This window comes from Platalea leucorodia (assembly GCF_965183815.1).
Source record: "Platalea leucorodia genome assembly, chromosome: 3".
NCBI lineage: Eukaryota > Metazoa > Chordata > Aves > Pelecaniformes > Threskiornithidae > Platalea > Platalea leucorodia.
This window is the reverse complement of record NC_138825.1, coordinates 103,384,564-103,410,456: the sequence shown is the minus strand read 5'-3', so window position 1 is coordinate 103,410,456 and position 25,893 is coordinate 103,384,564. Positions and strand designations below refer to the sequence as shown.

The 25,893-nt window shown below is 37.6% G+C and overlaps 1 protein-coding gene across 1 annotated transcript in view; it reads right to left on the bottom strand.

The window, feature by feature from the left end:
* Positions 1-25,893, bottom strand: part of CSMD1 (CUB and Sushi multiple domains 1) — a gene marked incomplete at both ends in the record, with an annotated part of 1,257,610 nt that overhangs the window by 650,749 nt on the left and 580,968 nt on the right. Inside the window, 2 exons of the mRNA XM_082305706.1 lie at positions 354-561; positions 14,771-14,965. Of these exons, the coding sequence (XP_082161832.1) occupies positions 354-561; positions 14,771-14,965 (403 nt within the window). The remainder of the gene's footprint in view (positions 1-353; positions 562-14,770; positions 14,966-25,893) is intronic.

The window sequence follows — 25,893 nt, the reverse complement described above, 5'->3', positions numbered from 1 at the left end:
TTCATTATTGCAGTAGAATATCATAAGCCATTCAAGACACAATGTCAGAAAATGTTCTCATACCAAGTTCAAATATTTTACATCAATAAATGCTCACTGCTAAGATACCTTACAAATATAACTCTCAAAGATGGAGTAAAATAAGAGGAAGGATCAAGATTTGGAAAGAAGCAGAAACAAACTAATACATTTTTTTACAGTTCTGGAGGGTGAAAGGGACTAAAGGAAAATGCATAACAAAATGGTCATTACTAACAGGTAGAAAATATCTTAACTATCCTTTAATATCTTTTCAAAATACTCACCAAAAAAGAAAAACAGAAACTGAGATCTTTACAAGATCTCTGACTTACCATATTGATGGTGCTTCTGTTCCACTGATCTCTAAGAAGTCATATCCTTCCTCTAACTGGAAGTCAGTAAAGACCAAAGCAATGGTATCTCCTGGTTCAGCCAATATGGTCCAGGTGCAATCAGCATTATTTTCATACTCGGAAGGGAAGTGAGGACTTGAAATAGCTCCACTTGTCCCCCGTAGTGTCCCTCCACAAGCTCCTTCAGCTGATGAACAGAATATCAATTACTAGTGGAGCTGCACTTTAAACAAGTGAAGCATCATCCTTGTTTCTGCTATAGCAAACCCAGCTCTTCCCTTCTGCGCATAGAGTACCCACAAATATATGCACACAGAGAAACAAAATACTATCCAGGTGAACGAAATAGAACGTTTTCTGGCCTTTAAGCTGCAGAGATTTTTGGTTTGGGTTTTTTGACTTTTTTTCCTTGTTGGTGACACTTTAGCACCAGGCCAAACAAGGATAAGGTTAGCAGAGACACCTAGTACAAGCTGATTTGGAAAACCTGTACTTTGGCATTGTGAAAATAGAAAAAGCCTAAGAAAGAACTGGGCAGAGAATCACAGAAATACAGTTAGTCTCTCTGTGATATAAATTTAAAAATATTGAACATTTATTTTCTAAATATCTCTCTCATTTCTTATATCTATAAAAAACTGCAGAAAAAATATTCTTACAGATTTAAATTCTGTCCTAAACTAGGAAGCATTAATAAAATCATACTAGCCATTCTCAAGTTTTTTCTTCTGAATCAGGATGTTTACAGATGGCAAATAAATTCAGAAGGTTTTGTTGCCAGATGGACCTTCCAAGGTTCACACATCATCCGTTAATAATGTATATTTTTTAATGGTTATTAACTATATTTCAAAAAATACAGAGCGTAGGAATTTCCTGCTAAGACTGGAAGTTGTTTAATATGTTGCTAAAGGATTTAGCAGACTTCTTGTGCTCTTCCTTGCCCCATAACATTTCACTGAAAGCTTTAAAGATATGCTGATTGTTATTAGTATTGGGTATTAAAATATGTAATTAAAAAAACCCAACGAAACATGTCATCCATACAATTCATTGGCATAAAAAATTAAAAATTCATCAAATGGCTTTTGGTGTGTTATAATGTGACTATAAAAGGTACAGCAATAGTAATTAAAAATATCTCTGCATAGGTGAATGATCCTAAGAGAAGCATTTCATTTTTATCTGTTTTATCATCTTTACTTACTGCTATTAGCATTAGGTACTATTTGCATACTATAAGTGCATGTGGAGATTTAAAATCAAATAGCTTAGCAAGGTGCATGACACAAGGAACTTACAGTCTAATTAGGATAATAACTGAATAGCTAATTAAGACAACAGAGAAGGGTAGGAGTAGAGCTGCTCTTCTCAATCACAGTTTAAAGCCTGTCAGTGAAAGTGAGTTTTAAAGGAAGATTTGAAGGAAAAAGGATCCATTTGAATCAAAGGAAGAGGAATATTGTGGCTGGACATTAAAAAAAGGAGACTATTAAGAGAGGATAAATAGCTAATAAGGGACTGAAATAAAAGGAAAAAATGGGAGAAAGGCAGAAACAGAATCATTTATTTAACATTTAAGTATTGTATGGACCATTAATCTGACTAAAAAGAGGAGAGAAAGCTGCTGAAGAGATTCGAACAGGTAGTTATCTTTACTCTTCTATATGTAAAGTAAATTTTGACGTAAAGAAATGTAACATAACCTTGGCTACCAAAGCATTATTGGATTTCACGATTTCTTGGCATACAAATTTCTCAGAGGAGGGCAGATCTTTTTGATAAATTTCATATCTTCCTTTCTGGATCCTGATATTTATGTGTTCTTTTTTTAAATGAAGGAGATTTAGGGGCAGAATAGATCAACACTCCTAAAAGATTTCTTTTTGTTGGTGAAATCAGGTCATTTCTGTGACTCCTCCCTCAATTCCTGGCTTTTTATACAGTGCATGTTGAAAGGGCCATTGTGCCTCTGAGGGATGAAAGGGGAAAAGAAATGAAAATTAAAGAACTCATGGATAAAACTGAGGATCAGAGTCAAAATTCCTGGTGCATAATACATGCAAAGATTACAATAATTTAAAAACTATTGTAAATCTATAATAAATCAGAAAGGAGAATCAGGGTTTGTTATCCAATAATATCTAGAATTACCCTTTTTTCCTTTTTTTTTTTTAAAACTGTATAGCTTTCTAGTACTTCACTTCAGATCACCATCTAACCCATCAAAGAAAAACAAATTAACTTGATACATCCTGTGCCAATACTTCAGTACAGAAACTAACACTGAGTTATTGATTTCCACTGCGGTCATCATCAGTATCAGAGTTTGAATGAACCATCAAAACCCAAAACCTGATGATTTCCACCCTCTCTGTTTTTCAGGCTTTCTACTTGTTCATATTTTGTCCTAACAGTGTGGGATTTTTTTTTTTTTTAAGAATCAAAATGTAAGGGTATGAGTTCCAGTTAATAATGCATACAGGTTCTACCTGTATTCTTGAAAGCCAGCAAGCCCTGGGCTTTTCCCATCCAGAACCAGCAAGATGTGAAAAATCCTAAGTCAGCCATAACTCTTTGGTACTAGCCATTTGCTGTTAAATTTTGTTATGACAACATTCTCAATGACACCATTTCCCACTGTGTTTATACCGACATTAAGTAACATGCTAGTGGTAATTACAATGCTACTCACTGTTTCTGCTGCAGAGCCCTTGAATAAGCTTTGAGCTCTAAAGCTCGGAATTTTACAGCTGACAAGGAAGGCTTGTGTAAGTGATTATTCCTGGCAAAATCTAAATTTATACGCTGTGCATTACCAATGAAAGCCAAAGGAACTCAGACTACTACGGGTATCTGCCCAGAGGGATGCATAGCTTTTTAGTCTATTTATAACACCATTTCTAAGAGGTTTGCAAGAAACCAAGTTAGCTCAGAAAAGGAAAGGGAACATTAGTTAGGTAAGACCACAGAAACTAACTCGGACCAGAGAGTCGGTATTTTCTCTCTGACAGATGTGGATGTGTTAGGGAAAGACCATGGCAAAAGCAGCTGCACAGAATGATCTTTCCTCTGACATATTTCCCACGTTCCAGTAACCTGTGGTTTGGGGACTTCCTTCATCATAGGTGGCACCGAGGCTAAGGCAACTAGACTGTCGAATGCTAAAATGTAATAAATTGCCTAAGAGTGAGCACAGGCAGGCAGGACGTGGCCACACCACTCAGAGGGTAGGAGGTACAAACTGCCCGGACACACGCTAAGTTTCACCAGCTGGCCCCAGACCTAGTTGGCTTCCTTGGACTGATCGTCCTTATTGGCCATGGCCTTCTCTATGTTATGGTTTTGAGAGAGCTAGAACAGTTCTCAGGAATCTTAATGCATCACTGTGCTTGGAGTAATTTGATAGCAGATAGTGCCTCAGGCTTCATGAATTCAAACTCTAAGTGATTAACAAATTGCATTTTAAAATGTGCAAGTAATTAATTCCAAACACTCATGGTTATTTTCAAGTTGTAAGCAACTGCACAAAGTGCTGTTTGTATCAGCATAAATGACTACTTGAAGTATAAAGCTATAAACATTGGATCTCTTAGTAGTCAGGAATTAAGTGCTCTGAATTCAGAGAATATGCATATTATATAAAGTACACATGCAAACACATATGGCTGGCACCACTTGACAAAAAACATATACTGTATAGATTATAGACGTGTAGCTTAAATAAAACAGATAAACATATCCATCAAGTTAATATATGTAAAAATCAAAAGAATCAGTGAGGAACCATGGCAGTCAATGAAAAATCTTACATTTTTCTTCTAACTAGAAAGAGTCATTTCACCAAAAACAACAATCTGACCATTTTGGTAATCTGCACTTTGCATAAATGAGATCTTGCTACAAGTGAAATGCAAGCCCTGCTAAGCAGATATCTAGGGATGGGGTAAGAACAGAAGTAGTATTGTAGAAAACTTCCTTATTTAAATTGGTTTAGATATCTTTTCAACATTCAGTCGTTTTTACTGGACTTTCCTCTCCTTCCCACACAAATGCCTTACAGAGTGAAATGTTCTGTATTCTACATGCCTTTTTTTATACAAAAACTAATAAAAAGTTCATGCAACTGAAAAATGTGTTTTTCATAATAACAAAACCAAACCAAACCAAACCAAAACAACATTTAAAACCCATCTAACCTTTCAAAATTAATTTAGAATCCAAATTTAAATTATCAGAATTGGCTATTCAACTTTAGTTTATACTGAAAGGACTTCATTTGAAAGATCATTTTACTACATTACTATTGTGACATAACTGATAAAAACATAGCTGTGACTTAAAGTACAAACTTTATAGAAAAAAAGAAAAGTTTTTTCTTGTTATGTCATTCGTAGTCATTTCGTTACCTCTTTATCACTAGCAACAGAATAGATGCAATTAAAAACTTGAGTGAGATTTTATAAATCATCATCAAATGACATATTGTCATTTCAAGTCACATTTTGTAAGCCTTATCAATTAAAGAAAATTGTAGGTTTAGAGGGTTCTAAATGAACCATGGGCATACATTATTTAGCATGCCTTATTAAAAATATCACTGAAACAGTTCTTTATTTATTGAGGTTGGAGAGCAGCCCTGTGGAAAGAGATCTGGGGGTTTGGGTTGATGGCAAGTTGAAAATGAGCCAACAGTGTGTGCTGGCAGCCAAAAATGCCAGCCGTGTCCTGGGCTGCATCAAGCACAGCATAGCTAGCTGGTCGAGGGAGGTGGTTGTCCCACTCAACACTGCACTGGTGTGGTCCCACCTCGAGTACTGTGTGCAGTTTTGGGCACCTCAGTATAAGAAGGACATCAAACTATTAGAGTCTGTCCAGACGAGGGTGCCGATGATGGTGAAAGGTCTTGAGAGCAAGAGGAGTGCCTGAGGTCACTTGGTTTGTTCATCCTGGAGAACAGAAGGCTGAGGGGTGACCTCATCGCAGTCTACAGCTTCCTCAAGGGGGACAGCGGAGGAGGAGGTGTTGATCTCCTCTCTCTGGTGCCTAGCAATAGGACACGTGGAAATGGAATGAAGCTGCATCAGGGGAAGTTCACATTGGACATTAGGAAAAGGTTCTTCACTGAGAGGGTGGTCGGTCACTGGAATAGGCTCCCCAGGGAAATGGTCATGGCACCAAGCCTGCCAGAGTTCAATGAGCATCTGGATGATGCTCTTAGTCATATGGTTTAGTTTTAGGTAGTCCTGTGAGAAGCAGGGAGTTGGACTCGATGATACTTATGGGTGCCTTCCACCTTGAGATATTCTATGATTCTATGATTTATTCAATTCTTTATTAAATGGCATTTTTCTGTAGCTTATTTGTGAAAAAGTAGATGATTGTACCTCATTTAATAAAATTCTTCAGTACAGAAACACATCTGTGAAATAATCATGAATGACTGCTTTCACAGATGTATGGATATTTTGGAAATGGTTAATCTGAGGAGTTAGTTAAATGACTTTTTGAAATAAGACTTTACAACTACCATTTTAAAATGTCTTACTGATAAAAACCTAAAAACAAGCCATAGTATATCAATGCCAAGTGTAAAAATAAATTTTAGTATGTCAATGCCAACTGTCAAGCTGCTGAACTGCCAGATTCATAAAGACCAGAAACATCACTAAGTGTTACAATGGTGTAGGATCACACATTGATCAGACAACTCATTGATCTAATCTAGTTCCAACAGGCAGCCAGCTCTTTAACCATCAAAATATTCACCTCTACTTGCTAATCTTCTTTAATATTTTAGTTTTTCTATAGACTTTATTTTGAATAGGTAAAAGCCAACACCTGTGCTTCTTTTCTGTGTTTTAAAAAATGGAAACTTGTCATAAGGTTGTTTGCTTTTTTTCTATCATCACTTGAATCCAGATGTACTGCATCCCAGATAAGTGCTCTAATCAGTTTGCCTCCCTTTTTCAGTTTCTTCTCTTGCTGTTGATCAACTTCACATAAATTAAATACTCATTAGACCATGCATCTAAGATGAATTTTCTTTCTCTCTCCAGGGTTTCCAAAGGACACTTCAAAATAATTTGGATTGCTCTCTAAGTAGAATGGGATTTATTTTGTTAAAATTTCAGAAATTATTGTCATTTAGGAAAATAGTATCTATTTTACATATATTAAAAAGTCAGATTTCTCACTTCAAGTTAATAGTATGTACAAAACAGACACGCAGAAATTGTTGCAATTTGTTTAGGCACCTGTGGGCACCCATTGCAGCTGTAGCACTGCTTTGAACATTTTAGCTTTGATGTTTCAGTGAGCTCGATCTAAGCTGACCCCAGTGTCTAGTGGGGCTGTCCCACAGTTATTGGCCCTGACAACACTGGACTCAGTGGGGTAGTTTTGTACTTCCTGGGGCTTGAGATTGGTCTGTTTTTTTCCTTGTAAACATTGTGCTTAATTTAGTAGCCTTTTACAATTCTTATTTATTCTATCGTACCAGTTTGTTACATTACGAAAACCTATCCCTCCCTCCATCCACTTTGGAGAGGAAATCTAATCTATTAGTCAACAAAGTTATAAATTTCAAATAATACAGAAATAGTGATGGACAAAATAATTTGCTAACCTGACAGAAAAGTCATTAACTGATAGTACGTGCTTGAGCAAACATAAAATCAAAACCCCAACTCTGCCACCTTTTTCATGCAAAAACTTGGTCTTAAGAGAGGATAGCTAGATTAAGAAGTTCAAAAATTAATCAACAGTCTGTAATCTTCTCCCACAGAAATAAAAGATCAGTCTTCTGGATATCTTGTAAAGACTCTCTTCTTTTTCAATTAAGCATCCTAAGCTGTTTTCCGGTGATATGATAATCCTTCTCTTGAGAATATATTTTTATTTTAACGCTGATAATGATCCCTTAAAATAACAGTCTACAACAAATTAATAGTAAAACCCTAATTTTGAAGCGAAAAGAGAAAAGGCTGAGTTCTTTAAGGGCAAATTAATGACTGTTGCAGATTTCATATAATTTTTTTAATAATTAGGAAAGTTAATCCAGTTATTCCCAGAAGTCTACGTGCAGTTACGAAATCCTTCATCTTTTTATGACTGCCCCTGAGGTATTTTTTTCATTTTTAGTAAATCATTATATCTTCCTCTGATGTTAACTTTGCTCATGTTCCTAACAGTCAAACTGAAGTCTTCTTTTTCATTCTTTGACTTTACTATATCATCCTGGGCACCTTCACTATGTTTTCATTGTACTGTTCATCTCATTTTTTACTTTTTGTTCCTGTCTTCCAGGAACCTTACTGCACAGATCCAGCTTTGACCTGGCATCTTTTCGTTTTTTTATCGGGTCCCTCCATACCTACTGGTACAAATGTTAGAACAATATATAAACATAAATATATGTATGTGTAAATATATATATACACACTTATACATACACATATATAAGAAAGAATACTTGTAGCTTTGTCCATATCTCCATTGGGTGTGATGTAGTCAGTCCTACACTATTCTGTAAAAAATTATAAAGCATATCGTATCTGCTTTTCCTGAAACACTTCTCTGATTTCTTATTTGACCAGTCACAATGAGATTTGTTCAGATTTCATCTCAATGTAACATTGCACCAATTCAGATTATTCTGAAAGTGAACAAAATTGTTCAGGCAGGAATCTGCCATGTCACTCTAAAAATTAGATTTGGGAAAGTATTCTCACTTTATCATGTAATGCAACATCAATAAGCAGAATTGTTGGGAAATTTTCTTTTTCTTTCCTTTTATTTTTTCTATTTTTTTTTAATAAACATGGATAAATGATGGGATCAGGACATCTTTTTCTCCTCTTTAAACTTACAAAATCTTATCTGTCTGAACCTCAGAGGCTGAGAAGAAATTACATCAGAGAATTACTTGCTACCTCAGAAAGTATGGATAACACCAAGAATGTCAATTTCTCCTTGCTAGATGTTTTAAAAATATCATCTCTGAATCTCTGTATTCAATTTATCTTACTCTATAGTGAATCATAAACTCTTCTTCCTTTCTCCCTTTATCTAGTCTAAGAATACCTTCTTGATTATATATTCTTCACCAGAGTACTTCTCCAATAATATTTCCTAAATCTGGAAATTAATTAATTATTTACATTAATAAGTATTAATTATTACTTGATCCTTTTGGACCTTTCTGACATATGATCTTTTTTACTGGTTTATCTTCTTTATTTATTCCTTATTTTCCCTCCAGTAATTGGGTGTCTTTTTAATAACATATTACATGTTCTTCCCCTCACAGCTATTTTCATTGTGAGAAAATGCTTACCATCGTAATATCACTAATCCAATTTGTATTCCTAATGTTAGCTTCATAAAAATCTAGACTCATGCAACTATAATCAACTAGGGATTCTCAAAATTACTGAGAATTGAGAACCTAATTATACAAAGTTCGTTTAGAAGTAGTCACATATCATAAATCAGCTATTAGTGGAGTTACTGCAGAGAATGAAATTAACTTTCAAAATGTTTCAGAGTTGTACTGCACAGTATTTCAACCTCAAGAAAAGAAGGCAAATGTTTTGGGTGACATTATGGCTATTATGGTAACCAAGACTGAGGCAACACAGACCTTTTTAATTCTCTAGACAAAAACCAGAAGAACGGAATTTAAGTGGGCCATTGATTCTCCCTGTCAGTTTCTGTAAGCCACCTATAAAATTTTTTGCAGAAACTCATGGTAAACTTCTTGGTTAGCTTCTAATAGCAGAAAAGTTCATGGCTGCTCCTACTTACCATATGGAAAAACAGGACTAAGTTTTAATAATTACCTCAACTTTTCAGAACTTGCCTTTGAACTTCTTTTGGGAGCTGTTTTCTATTTTGGGGGACTGTTTTCTATCTTTTTCTGTTTGGAAGTTGCCATATTTTTACACACCAAAAAATCATAGTTTATTGAAAGCAAACAGAAAAAAAAAAAGATAAAGCAAATGTCTTGACAGTCAAATTATCTAAATTTTCTAAAAATGCCATTGACTGCACTTTTGATTTCTGTTCAGAGTTCATTCTAAGCCATCAATGAATCTGCAGTACAGTTCAGCTCCACCGCTCTCTGCATGACTATACTTTAAAGAGAGAACCTCTGAAACTAAGTAGCAGCCAGAGAAACAAAACAGCAGATACAAGAGTCAATGCTGTCTACATCTTCCTAGAGGGTTAGTAATTTACTAGGAATTTTTCTAGCAGCAACAGCATTTGTACAGTTAGACAACGTATAAATTACTGGACACCAGCTTTTTAATGCTTCTGAAAATATTAAGCAACAAAACTGCAGAAAATAGTAATTTGACAGCATCAGCAAAGCTAGGGAAACATACCATGGAGAACAAGGTTATGATGATTTTTTAGCATATAAACCATGTAGCTTTATTTAACTCTGCTATATTATCTTGCATGGATGCCATGAAATTAGTTTATGATGACAAGAAAGAAGAATACCATCTGGAAACAAAACTGTAACAAAAGGTGCTTTCATGGAAAAGACCAAGATTCTTAGAGAAACAATAGAGGAACATTTCTTGCTTGAAGACATAGTGAATGGAAAGGGCTACCTCATGGCATATGTTCCAGACTGATAAAATGAAATAAAATAAGGAATGTCTAAAATGCCTCATCAAATCCACATTCCACATGGACTCTAAAAATCCACTGAGGCAATGGCTCAGCTCACATAAATCATTAACTGTTAAATAACTTTTCTGTTATGGTTCTCATTTCTTGACAGAAGGTAAATGGAATTCTTCGGATTTCATATAAGTTTTACACGGGGTTTAGGACCCCGCTTCAGTTTTTATTAATAGGTTAAATTCACAGAGTTACAGATGACGAAAAAAAATTCAGTCCTGTTAGAGATATTTGTATGCAGTGAACACTGCCAAAACAGACAGTATCTGCAGAAATGGAACAAATACTTAGTAGACACTGATGACACCATGAATTTATGACATATATATTTTTCTGAAACTTGTTTACCACCTCTTATTGGAAAGATGAAAAGCCATCTAAGATCAGACAACTGAAAGGTTAGAAAATTTTTGTTTTCTTCCTGTTTTTGAAGCACTAGTAAAAGAAATATTCATTGTGTACTGATTGAAATAAAATACAAACAACAGACATGACCCAAATCTCTGTTGGTTTTTTATTATTAAGTAAGTCTTGTATTTGTTTTGGAGCACAGAAATTTATAAAATATTTCTTTGCTGTGAGGAATTACGCTATAAGACTCTTCAGTCACAAGAAACTTTTACAAATTATTACAGAAGACAACAACCACCCTTTGTGCCTCAACCAATAATACCATCAAAGGAGAATCTGAGCAATAAAGGGTGTCCACAGGGCTTGGGATTAGGGTGAAAAGCACAGAAGACCAGAGGGGTTCTCCTTAATGCACGGGGAAAAGCTCAGGCAGGAGCATCAGATTCCTGCAGAACAACACTTGGCTAAGCAGCTGGCGCTGGGCAAAAGAGCTTTGACTTCTTTGACCACAGGATCCTCTTCAAAGAATGAGGGCAGTGGGGGAGACATGGGATCTGCCTGGCTGAACAGGGCAACAGGTTTGCTGACCTAGTGAGGACAGCTCTGAACTAAGTTTGTCAGGGATGCAGGCCAAAACCTACAGGTAAGTGAGAGAACAGGCTCAGGGAAGAACATGTAGGACAGGGCAATGGATGTTTCTCTCCCTCCCTCTCAGAAAGCAACATGACTGGAAGCCCATTTGAAGTGCCTGCACACAAAAATGTGCCGCATGGGAAGCAAACTGGACAAACTGGAAGCACGTGTATAGTCACAGAACTGTGGTGTCATCGAGATTACACAGACTTAGTGGGGCAGCTCACCTGACAGGAGGGCTGCAATGGATAGACACAGGCTCTTAAGAAAAGCAGGAAGAAAAGGAGGCTGCACCCTACACAAAGCAGAATCTTGAATGAACAGAGCTCTGCTGTACAACAGGCAACAAGCTCATTGAGCTCCTGGGGGCTAGAATGAGACAGGGAAACCAAGAGGGAGGTCATTATGGTGAATATCTGCTACAGACCACCTGATCAACCTTTAAACAACTGCAAGTTTCCCAGCCACAGGATCTGGTTCTCATGGGAGACTTTAACCATCCCAACATCTGGATGGCAGCATAGCAGAGGGCAAGCAATCCACTAGATTACTGAGTTCACTGGGAAGAATCTTTTTAATGCAGGCACTGGACAGGCCAACTAGGTGTAGGAACAAAGAACCATTCAAATAAGTGATATCCAACAGCAGCTGTGGTTACAATAACCACGAGCTGAAGATCCTGAGCGAAGTGAGGAAAGCAAGTAGCAGAATAAACTTCTTGGACTTCAGCAGAGAAGATTTCAACTTATTTGTGAAGTGGTATGCAGGCTCTCATGGGCTGATGTCTTGAAGGGCTAAGGGGCTCAGGAGATCTTGTTTGACTTCAAGGGCAGCTTCCTCAAAGCTCAAGAATGATAAATGAGTAGGCACAGTAGGAGGCTGCTGGGGCTGAACAGGAAATTCCTGACTGAGGTGTTTTAACTGAAATGCAAAAAAAAAAAAAAAAAAAAAAAGTGTACAAAATCTGATAACAGGGACAAGCTACTTGAAAGGAATATCAAACGTTGCTCAGGAATGCAGGGATAAAAGGAGGAAGGCCAAAGCTCAAATGGAATGAAACTGGTGAGGAATGTGAAGAGCAGTCATTCCAGAAACAATTCCATAGGTATATCAACAACAAAAGGAAAATGAAACACATGGTGGCCTGCTGCTCAGTGGGGCAAGGGACCTCGTGATGAAGACATGGAAAAGGCTGAGACACTCAATGTCCCCTTTGCTTCTCTCTTCATTGTCAAAGGCTGCCCTCAGGCCTCCCAATTCTCAATAAAATGGAGAAGTTTTGGGAAGAAAAGTAGAAGCCACAGCACAGGAGAAATAATACAAGGAACTATAGAAGTAAACAGGATATGTGGAAGTTCATGGTACTTAACAGCATGCACCTAAGGGTTCTTGGTGTGCCACAGTGTGAGGCTGCTCTGTATCATCTTTGAAAGGTTGTGACAATCAAGGGTGATTCCCAATGACTGGAAAAAGGGTAATTTTTCACTTCTCATTTTCAAAAAAAGCAAGAATCCTAGCAATTGTCTGTCTGTCACATTCACCTCAGACCTCCAGAAAATTACAGTGCAAGCATTTATGAAAACCATTCCCAAGCACACAAAGGACAAAAAGGTGAACAGGAACAGCCAGCTTTTGCCAATGCAAATCATCCTTGGCCACCTGATTGCTTTCTTTGATTAAACGTTTAGCTTGATGTTAACAAAGTGTTCACAACACAGTCCCCCAGTATATCCTTGTAGTCACACTGAGGGCATATGGACTGGATGGGTGGATGATTATGGGAGTGAAAAACTGTCTGGACCATCAAGCTCAGACAGCAGAGGCCAATTGTTAAAAGTCAAGCTAATGGTCAGTGACTTGCAGCATTCCCCAGGGATTCAAACTGGAGCTGAATTTATAGAATAACTTCACCATGAGTCTGAAGTATGGGACTGAATGCACCCTGACAAGGTTTACAGATGGAACCCTGAAGGGCAGGACTGCCATTCGGACAAGCTGTGATGACAGGCTTTGACAAGCTGGAATAATGACAGGAATCTTATGAAATTCCAAACCAGAAATGCAATGTCCTATTGATCCTGGAACAATATCATCCCGTGAAAAAAATAATTTGCTAGGTGGCAGCTCTGACAAAATGACCTGAGGCAAAATAAGCTGAGTCATTGGTGCACTTCTGCAGCATTGAAAGCTTACCTCATATTGTGTTGCATGAGCAAGAACATAGCCAGCAGCTAAAGAGAGACAGTTAAAGAGAATTCATCTCTGTATCCTGGGCTGCATCAAAAGAAGCGTGGCCAGCAGGTCAAAGGAGGTGATTCTGCCCCTCTACTCTGCTCTGGTGAGACCCCACCTGCAGTACTGTGTCCAGCTCTGGGGTCCTCAGCACAGGAAGGACGTGGACCTGTTGGAGCAGGTCCAGAGGAGGGCCACAAAAATCATCAGAGAGATGGAACACCTCTCCTATGACGAAAGGCTGAAGAGCAGGGGTTGTTCAGCCTGGAGAAAAGAAGGCTGCAGGGAGACCTTACTGCAGCCTTTCAATACTTAAAGGGGGCTTACAAGAAAGATGGGGATAGTCGTTTTAGCAAGGTCTGTTGCAACAGGACAAGGGGTAATGGTTTTAAACTAAAGGAGGGTAGATTTAAGACTAAACAGAAGGAAAAAAATTTTCACGATGAGGGTGGTGAAACACTGGAACAGGTTGCCCAGAGAGGTGGTAGATGCCCCATCCTTGGAAACATTCAAGGCCAGGCTGGATGGGGCTCTGAGCAACCTGATCTGGTTGTAGATGTCCTTGCCCATTGCAGGGGGGTTGGACTAGATGACCTTTAAAGGTCACATTCCATCCCAAACCATTCTACGATTCTATCTACTTGACACTCAGACAGCCTCATCTGGAATGCTGTGTCCACCCTAGGGTCCCCCAGTACAAAAGAGACACTGACATTGACAGACTAGAACAAGCCCAGAGAAGGGCCGCTAAAACGGTTAAGATGCTGAAGAACATGATATATGAGACTAGAGAAGGAGGGAAATGGATTTTTCAGCCTGGACAAGAGGAGGCTACGAGAAAATCTAACTGCACTGTTTAGGAAAGATGGAAGCAGAACCTTCTAATAGGTCCACAGTAGGAGAATAGGAAATGGACGTTATCTGTAAAAAGATAATTCAAATTGAACATGAGAATGAGGGCAGCTAGGCACTAGAACAGGTTTCCAGAGAGGCTTTAGGTTCTCCATCCATGAAGATACTAACATTTCAACTGGGCAAAACCCTGAGCAACCTGACCTAACTTTGAAGTTATCCATGCTTTGAGCAGGAGTTAGGCAAAAAGGGATTGGATCACCAGAGGTCCCCTTCAAAGATTATATGGTTGAAGATTTCAAGCTTCTCCTTCCTGGCAGAAAGTTTCCAAAAGCAGAAACTTGCAAAAGCATTTGCCAGGTCCTGCCATCAAACTGCTATAGCTACCCCACCATGTCAATGAAAAGGAAAAAAGAACAGTAGATAACATCTACTTCTGAATGTAAATTCTGGAGAGTCATTGCTTCTGAACTGTGGTTACAGTTTTAAATGTTGTAGATTTTTAGACAGTACATTAGTACATTTACATTTAGAAAGTTAAAAAAAAAAAAACAACTCAAAATAAATTTATTTAATCTGCTGTTTTAATATTGTCTCAGTATTTTAACAATATTTCATGTATTCATTTTTACCTCTGCAAAAAGGAACTGGAAAATCCCATGATGCACCATTTCCAGGACTCACAATACATGTCAACATGGCATGGCCTTCTAGGATATAACCAGAGATACAACTATATCGGATTTTATCTCCAATGTTGAATCTTGTTCCATGAAGTACTCCTTTAGGTATTTCTCCTGGGTTGCCACAAGTATGACTAGGTAATACTGGCAAAAGAAAGAAGGAAAAATGTTACAGTTAAAATCTGCAGAACGAAGTAATAAATACTTGTCAAACAATTGTAATTAAATAATTGGGTTTATTATTATTTTTTAAAACGGTATTCCTTATACAAATAATGCAAAATTTGGCTATGGAATGTACTTTCACGAAGGGTTTCAGTTTATAGCAGACATCGTCACTTTCAAAGCTAATTTCAAACTCAGTTCTTGGTTTAACAGTCTTCCACTGAAGTTCTTTACAGATCTATTTTCAAACAAAATATCCTATAAATCTTGCTGTTTCTCCCAAAACTCTGAATGAAGTAAAAGAAGTTTTTATTTAATTCTTTTTTGTAAATTTTGCAAAAATATTCATGTAACATCATTATGGATCCAGGCAGCAGAAGGCACTTTATGTACAGTTTTCATATAGTTTATAGAATAGCAATTTAAAAGAATCCAATAATTAACTGGTCTCTGACAGTAAATTAAAGTCTAAAGCATACAAAAAACCCCATTTGCTTTTCTGCTTATTTTCAAATTACTCCAGGTTCTAGAAAATAAAGTCAGTCAATCTTTGTTAATAGAAACAAAATATGAAGGAAACAATGACTAAGTAGTGACATTGGGCTGATATGAACGGACATATTTATTTTCTTTTTTATTGCAGAAAGTTACTACCATTTGTAAGCATTAGGTATTTGGAAGAGATTGTCTTAACTATTTATCAGTTTAAAGATGATACTCCTTCAGCTAGGAAAAGCAAAAGTGTGTGCTGGGGAGCAGGAAAATGGAATTGTTTTTGTTCTCAATCTCATTTGAAAGTTATTATTGGCACGCCATTCTTTTCATTGAAGTAGTACAAATTAAAATTGTTTAATTTCCTTCAGAGCAGAACAAATAAGTGCAGAAAGCTGAAATATGTCATGAACAGAGCACGAAAGATAAATGTGTTCATCAAAGAAATGGTGGTCTGAAAAGCTCACATGTAATTCAGGTATTGTTTCAGAAACCTCACGTTTCATGGACAAATTCTTTCACCCCATACTTCTCTCTTTCCTTACTCTACGCATCTGCAGAATAAACATAACCATACTAACCTCACTAACCTGCATGTTGAAAGGATTAATTACTCAATATATGCACATCCTCAGAGTGTCATAAAGCATTATATCAATATATCAATGCTAATTAAGTCCCATTATACCATGTAAGTTCAATTATTGAATGCACACCCTTAATTCATTACTCAAACAGTCACACTGGCATTTAAATGATCATAATTACACTTAACTTACAACCCAAATTATATAGGAAATTTTCAAAAAGGCCAAAAAGCATAAAGCTAAAAAAATTAAGAGAGAGAACACTTTCACTTACAACAACCTTTTATGAGAAAAATCACAACATCTTCTATAAATATTAACAAGGTAACAAAAGCCATATAACACTGGAGTGAATGATGAGTTAGATGAATGTTCCTCCAATGTTGCAGATCAGAGATCTAAGATTTCTATGCATTACAGGAATTGCTTAAGGTTGCTGAGTGAGTAGCTACCAAAGCTAGAAGGAAACAATATGATACCCAACTTCTTTTGTGCTGTTTCAGCAGCCTTAATAGAATAGGATATTTATTTGGATGTGCTCATTCACATTGGAAAGAGAGTCAGTGTTTGATTCACATAGTTGAGAATGAATACATATAAAATAAAGTGATTTTAAGACATCAGAATAATTGGAATAAAATAAAGATACTAATTTGCATTCCAAAAAGTTGGCAACAATGACCCATTATACGCTACAGCATATATTACCATATGCTATTATATGTTTTATACCACTATTAAAAATGCTGCCTCTCTCTTGGCAAATTTTCCCATTTGCTGCTTTAGTCATGGTAGGTTAATACAGGTAATTTTGCAAGACAAGTCAAACAAATAAAAATTTGTTACATGCTTTGACACAGGAGAATACCTGCATTTGAAACAACAATCTCTGTTATTTTCAAATCAAAACTTTTTTACAAAACACTGTAATATGAAGTAGTTTTATCATAAGACCTGGTGTATGCAGCAATATTTATACAATCCAAAATTCAGCATTTATTTTTATGAGTGGGTGTGCTCTCCGGAAAAAAAAAGGCATTATTCAAAGATACTATGATTTCTGATAAACTGTATTCCCAATATTATGGGAATATGTGATATGTTAAACATATCACAGCAAATCTGCATCTGCCATATACATGGCAACTGGCACTGGCTAACTCTTGAAATTGTATTGCAGCAAATCAGCCTTCTATCGGTGTAAAGAATGTCTCCTACAGTATGATGTTTTTCTGCCTCTTCTTACCACTACATCTGTCAAGAACCCCAGAAAAAATGGGACCTGGCATCCTGAAACTGGCACGCATTTTACCACAACCTCCTAAAAAACAGTAAAAGATGAGTGATCTGAGAATGACAGCCATGTTCAATAATACATGTAATAGTTTACAGGATTTCACCACTTGTCAAGATCAAGCATTCAACTAAATTATTTATGTGCTTTTCTAAAACTTTGCTTGAAGCATATTGAGGCAGCTGCACAATTTCATCTGCATAGACTTTACTGCTTCTAGTCTGGAGCTAAGATGAATTATCCTTTGAAGGTTCCTAATAGTAACCAAAATAGTTTAATCTTTGGATTATGAGAGTTCTAGCTGACCAAAGGTATCAAATGCAAAGGTTATATATGTCCATAAAGCTTTAACTTCATTGCCAAGTTTTCAGTAAAAGACCCCTATTTTTCTGTAGTGTTACTGAGGTCTACTGTCAATGGGATTGAGAACCCGCAGTCACTTCCGGGAGGAAGCGCACAGAATCACCAGTGTCACAGCATCTTTCATTATCAAGATGCTTTATTCATGAAATAATTTGATGTTCACTGTGTACTGAGAACAACTATGAACTATACTACACAGAAGCACTGAAGGTAATGGATTTTTTATATTGACCTAACATTAGAGTGTTCTCAGATAGGATGCTTTATCTCATTTTTCTTCACTAAAGTCCTTCCCAAGTTTGAAAAAAAAAAAAAAAAATACTACAGTGTTTGGAAAGGAATATGTTTAGTCTTAGTATTTTGAAAGCAAAAATATGTATAATGCAATAGCCATGCAGATCCACTTCCTAAGATTTCCTCCTCAAGAGTCTTATCTTCACCATCACAACACACAGAAGAACCTGTGTGGGCTTCACTTCCTAGCACAGATCAATCTGGAGCGCCATGCAGTAAGATTAAGTCATTAAATTAAAGCTAAAAGATAGGCCTTCTTCATACGTTACCTGTACCTTCCTAGACAGTGGAACTGTTTGACAAATGCATATGATCAAAATCCATAATGCAATTTATTAATTAGCTAACATGTCAAAGGTTTTAACTCCATGTTTAAGCTGACTATGCACATGTTATATATTTCTTTTTTTAGAAAAGTATTCAAAACATCATAATCTATATGCTAAAACATAACACTAGTATTCATTATCAGACAGTGGCAAAAGGCTACACCACAGCAGGACTCTAAAACGCGGTAGAGAAGGACTTGGCGGTGTTGGTTGATGAGAAACTCAACATGCTCTGGCAACGTGCACTTGCAGCCCAGAAAGCCAACTGTATCCTGGGCTGCATCAAAAGAAGCGTGGCCAGCAGGTCGAGTGAGGTGATTCTGCCCCTCTACTCCGCTCTGGTGAGACCCCACCTGAAGTACTGCGTTCAGCTCTGGGGCCCCCAATGTAAGAAGGACATGGACCTGTTGGAGCGGGTCCAGAGGAGGGCCATGAAGATGATCAGAGAGACGGAGGACCTCTCCTATGAAGGCAGGCTGAGAGAGTTGGGGTTGTTCAGCCTGGAGAAGAGAAGGCTGCGGGGAGACCTTATAGCAGCCTTCCAGTACCTGAAGGGGGCCTACAAGAAAGCTGGGGAGGGACTTTTGGCAAGGGCACATAGTGACAGGGGTAATGGCTTTAAACTGAAAGAGGGTAGATTTAGATGAGATAGAAGGAAGAAATTCTTCACTATGAGGGTGGTGAGGCACTGGAAGAGGTTTCCCAGAGCAGTTGTGGATGCCCCATCCTTGGAAGTGTTGAAGGCCAGGTTGGATGGGGCTTTGAGCAACCTGGTGTAGTGGAAGGTGTCCCTGCCCATGGCAGGGGGTTTGGAACTGGATGATCTTTAAGGTCCCTTCCAACCCAAACCATTCTATGAGTCTATGATTTATTTTCAACACAGGCCACTTGAAAGTATATTCACAGCACGTTAAACATAGTAATCCTTTGCTTTCGCTTACGGACAGTTTCCTTCTTTTTGTTGGATATATTAGGTTTCATCATTTACCGCTTTCTGATTTATCGTAACAGAGAAATCACTTATAATTAGACAGAAGTGGTTGATAATGAAAAAAACAAAATATAAATGGTAGATGTCAATGAAGTGAACAAACTTTTGAATTACTGTTTTATTCCACCTAAGTTTTCTTACTATGATCATCACAGTAGAATGCAAGAGTCTTTAAATGTCCAATAAGAAATGCCTATACGTTTTTCCCATGTTTACTTCAAACCCCCATGACAACTACTGGCAATGTAGTGTCCTGTTTTGGTAAGATTTTTTTTTGTATTTTGGTTTAAAAGGTCAAGTTAAAAAAAGATACTTTCTAATAAATTCTGAAGGATTTGACTCTGGCAGCCCAACTCCTATTAATTTTTACATGAGTAAGGCATCTAGACTTGAAATCAATTATAAAACGATGAAAATTAGCTTCCTAACCTTTGCAGAAAGTACTATTCAGAGGCTCAATCTGACAATGATTTCAGGAGAACACAATGCGTTTTTTTTTTCCCTCCGATGTCACAATCATAAACTAGATTGCAAAGATTGCCTAGAGGCCTTAATAGCAAAAAGCTCACACTGTTTATGTCAGTTAAAGATAACAGTTTCACTCTTCTGTGAATCAGTCACTCAGCTTTTACAGGTCAGTGATACACATGGTAGTCGGAACTTGACAGCAACAATTCAGAATGCAGCTTAATTCAAATTAAGAAAAATAGGAAGGGGAAAGCGGAAAGGAAGGAGCAGGGTACATGTTTTTCTTTCACTTATTTCGATAGCTTTACAAGACTTTACAAAGATATATGTTATTTATTCTTTTTCCTGTTCTTCCTGAGACAGCTGGAAAAGTTTTCGAGGTTGCACCTAAATTCAGCCAAATGCCAACTTCCCTACTTTTTGCTGTTCCACAGTCCCTCTATTACAGTCCCCTCTGTGTTTCCTAATGTTACATTCTTATACTGGTGGCCACAGGCAAAACCACACACAAAGGAAAAAGCATACGTTAGGAGGAAGTCAGACAGTCCCTTGATATGGTTGACAGCTTTGGAATTACAACACTGGGAGGAATTTCAGAAGCTCTGTGGAGAAAATCAGGGTTACAGAAAATTTCAGGGCGTATGTCAAGATGTTTAACAGGTGTAATGCACAGCCCATGATACCCTGGCCATGTGGCTACCATAAGTGTTGCACTTTGCGGTTTCATGCATAAATAGAAGATATATCTACAACTGTATTTCCAGAGTAACAGAAGAAGAAAATAATTTTTGAGGAGGGTAATAACTATACTCATTATGAACACAACAAAACATGCTAACAAATAGGAGAAGAAAAACCAGTAGATTTTCTTGCAAGAATGGCACTGAAACTAAAGTCCCTGCTCCAACTCAGAAAAGGAGTTTCATTTGAAAAGGAAATCGGGGGGAAAAAAAAAAAAAAATAGCCTTTCAATCTACCAAACTAAAAGTGCTGTACTGAACAAAAGATGGGCTTAGAAAGATACTTGTATGTATATACATGTAAAAGTATTTTCTTTAATAAAACTGTTCTGGAAATAATATAAAGTTTTTTTTTCTAAGGTGTAAGTAATGAAATTTGCTTTGAAAAACTAATTGTAAAGAATTCTGTAGAACTGTACTTACCTTTTCTACCTAGAAAAAGACTACGAAATCAATATAGTTTCTAATGTCTTACATTAAAGTCCATTACAGTACATTTTGACCTTTCTTTTTTAAATAATTCCAAATACTGAATCAATTGAAAAGCATGTAAAATTTCACTGCCAATTTACTAAACAGCTTTGTCCTTTCTATTTCCAGGAGCTATGTACAATGAATAGTTAATTGATCTACCAGAGCTGATTTCCACATTAGTATGGAACACTGTAGATGCATGTGGGTCATTTCTTAGAGGACAGTACCATAACCAAAACTGCACAGTCCTACCCTTTGCAAAATTATTCTTTATTCTCAAAACCAATATGGCCTACAAACTTGCTTTCATGGATATGACACTTTGTGGAAAGCAAAAGAGATGAAGAAGCTAGAGCAGGTTGCCCAGACCATGTGTGTTTTGGTTTTGAGTATCTCCAAAGATGGAGACTCCACAGGCTTCTGAGCAACCATTTGCAGTGTTTGATCAACCTCACAGAATAAATAAATAAATATTTTTTTTAAAAAAATATAAAAAACTTTTTCTTATGTTTAAATGGAATTTTCCGTATTTCACTTTGTGTCCCTTGCCTCTCATCCTGCCAGTGGCCACCACTGGGAAGAGTCCAGCTGCATCATCTTTACCCCTCCCCAGAAGGGTATTTACATACCTCAATAAGACTCCCCTCAGCCCTCTCTTCTCCATGATGAACAATCCCAGATCTCTGTCTCTCCTCAGATGAGATGTGCCAAGCCCTTAACCATCTTTGCGGCCCTTTGCTGAACTTGCTTCAGTATGTCTACAGCTCTCTCTTGTACTGGGGACCCCAGAACTGGACGCACCACTCCAGGTGTGGTCCCACCAGTGCTGAGTAGAAGTGAACAATCCCTCAACGTGCTGGCAGCACTCTGTATAATGCAACCCAGAAGGCTGTTGGTATTCTTTGCCACAAGGGCATATTGCTCACCTGTGGTCAACAAGTTGTTCCCAGGTTCTTCTCTGCAGAGCTGCCTTCTAGCTGGTCAGCCCCCATCCATTAGGGCTGCCTGAGGTTATTCATTCCCAGGTGCAAAACTTTGGTTTTTTCTTCATTCAGCTCTATGAGATTTCTGGGTTTTTTTATTTCTCCACCCTGTCAAGATACTTTTGAATGGCAACCCAACCATCTGGTATATCAGCCATTCCTCTGAGCTTTGTATCTCCTGGAAACTTGCTGAGCATGCACTCTGTTGTGCAGGTCATGAATGAAGACGTTAAATAGTACTGGGCCCAGTAATGACACCTTTTGTACTTCAACAGTGATGGGCCTCCAGCAAACTGAGTATCTTTTCCAGATTTTAACTTCCAGTTCAACAGTAGGCTGGAAGAGCCAACATGGAGTCACTAAGGGTGAATCATGCCTGACCAATCTGATTGCCTTATGTGAAGAGATCACTAGCTTAGAGAAGCAGTGGATGTTGTTTACCATGACTTCAGCAAAGCCTTTGACAAGGCTCTCCATAGTAGCTTTGTAACAGATCCAGTGGAGCACTAAACTGCAAGGCAGGGGAAAAACTGACTGGACTGCAAGGTTCAGGGTGTTGTGACCACCAGTAAAGAGCTCAACTGGCAGCTGGTTGCTAGTTGATTCCTCGAGGGTTCATAACAGAGCTGATATTCTTTAATACCTTTTATTGCAATGGGAGATGGAATGAACCCTCCTCAAGTTCAGGATGACACCAAACTGGGGAGAAGTTCATACATTGAAGGGCAGGAATGCTATTCTCCAGACTGTTGAGATCCCTTTGAAACATTGTGACACAAATATCATGAAATTCAACAAAGGCAAATGCAAAGTTTTTGCTCCCAGGACAGCATAACACCATGCAACTGTATAGTGTGGTGCCAGCTGTCTGGGCAGTTTGGCAGAAAGGGACCTGGCAGCAATGTGCTCTGGCAGAAAAGACACACAACTGCACCCCAAGTTGAAGAAGAAAGCAGCCAGCAGACCAAGGAAAATTATTCTTCCCCTCTACATTGTGCTTGTGAGTCCATGGCTAGAGTACTGTGTCCCATCTGGGGCTTTCCAGTACAAGGAGGACATTAACATACCAGATGAAGTTCAGTGGAGGGCCACCACAATGGTCAGGGTCTGGGGCACTTGTCCTGAGATGGGAGGCTGAGGGAGCTGGGCTTGTCCAGCTTGGAGAAAAGACTGCTTTGGAAAGGGGGAATCTTAATCCTGTCTCCATATACCTAATGGGACACTGTAGAGAAGACTTTTCTCAAAAGCACACAGTGACAAGATGGGATGCAATGGATGCAAGTTGCAAAAAAAGAAATTGCATTTAGAACTTAGAATGTTTGGGTTTTTTTCCAACTTGAGAGCAGCCAAGGATTGACATACGTTGCCCAGAGAGACTGCAAAATCTGTCCTTGGAAATATCCAGACCATGACAGGACAGGACCCTATGCAACCTCATCTAACTTGGCCCTTCTTTGGTGGAGGTGAGAGGATGTTAATGAAACAAACACCAGAGACCCTTCCCAATTTAAATCAGTCTATGTTTCCATCTTCAAGAAGTTTGCTGACAAACACCGGCAGCTAGTGCTAGTTAATCTGATTATAGCTTACTTCCTATTTTTTATGATCCTGAGCTTCAAGTTTACTCCTGACTTTGGCTATATGCTTCTTCTATCTGAACAGAGATTATGCAAGCACAGACAAAATGGTAATATCGAATGTAACACAGAGTATTGGTCCATAGCTAGGGCCCCAGGTTCTATAGAAATAATAAGAATGAAATAATTTATGCTTAAGTTCTGATTTTTAAAAAGCCCCTGGTATAATAAAGATAAAGTGAAACCACATAATAAGAAAAATAATAGTAAAAAGAAATGCCTCCCACAGGAAGTGTAATTCAACAATTACTCTCCATTGGTACTATCACTGAATTAATTTTTACTCTATATAAAAGTTCTGTTACGATATTTAATACGGCTTCTGTGAACAGTCAATTTTTAGTCTATCTATTTTAGTGTATATGTGTGTGTATATATATATATATATACACACATACGCACATATGCACATTAGATCAAAACTGGAAATCTTCAGTTTGAATGCCTCCAGTTTTAGGTTTTTTCTTGATAAAAGATGCTAGGATTTCTCCAAAACCTCTTCTAGCAGCTGATACATCAAAATACAAATCTCACACAAGACAGCGACCTAAGCTCACTATGAATAGGCGGGGCAGGGGGCGCAGGGAATGCATAGAATTCTCACTTTTATTTCCCCCAAAATGAAATGAGGAAATATTTCCCAACCCCAGAGTTACAAAAAAAGATGATCAGAATCTACTATTAGGAGGGTAGTACCAACCTTTTTGTCATTGGCACAGGCGCACATACTCACACCCACACAGACACACAAACCTTGAAAGCTTTAGTCTGCAAGTTATCTAACATCGAACATTTACATCCTTCTTAAAAATTATTTCATCAAAAATTAATGGATTTCGTTTGGTTTACTCTAGGGGAAGGAAGAGTTCACTCACAGAAACCAAAACATACAATGTGCAAGTTCTTGGAATACCTGAGAAGTAAGCCATATTTACACTTCAAGGTGCCAAACACAGCATTCAAGAATTCATGTGGCACAGAAACGTACATACTGAAGTATCAAACATGGCCCACTATTTATCTGCTGGCAACTTTTTTGTTCAGACTGTCTTTGTTGGGCCTACTTGAGATTTTTTTCTTAAAAAACCCAACCAACCAAACAAAAAACCACAGCCTTATTGGCTTAGAGAAATAAAGCTGTTATGTTTATTATTGTTAGCTGAGCAAGTAGAAATTTGTATTTTCATAGAATCCAAGGATAAGAGGAAATCTGTTCCCTGATATGTGTTCATTTCTGTATTTGTGCACTCATAAATCATTGCAATATTTTCCAGATAAAATACTTGGATCATATCACTTTTGAAAGCTACAGTTTTCTTGTTTTACAAGCATTTACCCAACTGTGTCTGTCTGTCTCTAAGGATGTAAAAAATTGTATTGGATAGCACAGCTATGAAAACCATTTGGGAGCATGCAGCAACTTTAAAACTCTAATACATCTTCCACATTGAGATTGATATTTTAATTTTCTTGTGCAGGTAATAATGAAAGATTGATGGATTTTATTTTTAGTGTGTTTACTTTTATTATAAAGTCTGTAATAAATGTCTTGCCGTTGGTTATAAGACCATAAAAGTCAATATTGTACAAACAATACCAGAAAACTCTCAGGTGCAAAGGCAATCTGAAGTTAAAGCTAAAACTTTCTGTTTCCTCATACTTATTTTGCCTCAGATGTACTACACACTTTCCTAGATGAGCTGAGATCAGTGAGCAATATTTCTAGATTTTAGTTCTCTCTTCATGAAACAGGAGAAGAATGAGCAGATCATGACAGTCCAGGCCGAGGCTATAAAAAGCATTTGAGGCTGTGCAAAATTTATAAATGGAAACTTTGCCAGCTACCAGAGATGAAAAGCCATTAGTCATATTCTTAAAAATATTAAAATCATGCCTTTCCACCTCCTCTAAAAAGTTCAGTGTGTTCTATGGTCTGTCTTCCAGTTTGTCAGTATGATCATCACAAGTGTGTGCAATATCTGCCCTTCTCATTCTGAGACAGAACATGATGATCTTTTGGCAATGAAGGAACTCCTGTTTTCTCAACTATCCTTCTGCAGTGTTACTTCCAAACTATCAACATAAAAAAATGTAATCGGAAGATTACCTCTAGCTCATCACTTCACGTATGATAAGAAATAAAACCAAGCAAATACTTTTTTTAACCAGACCACTTTTGAGGATCCCATTAGACAAAAGACCTACACTCAACTCATAAAAATCAAATCCATCCTGTGCTTGAAAGCCCATAGGAT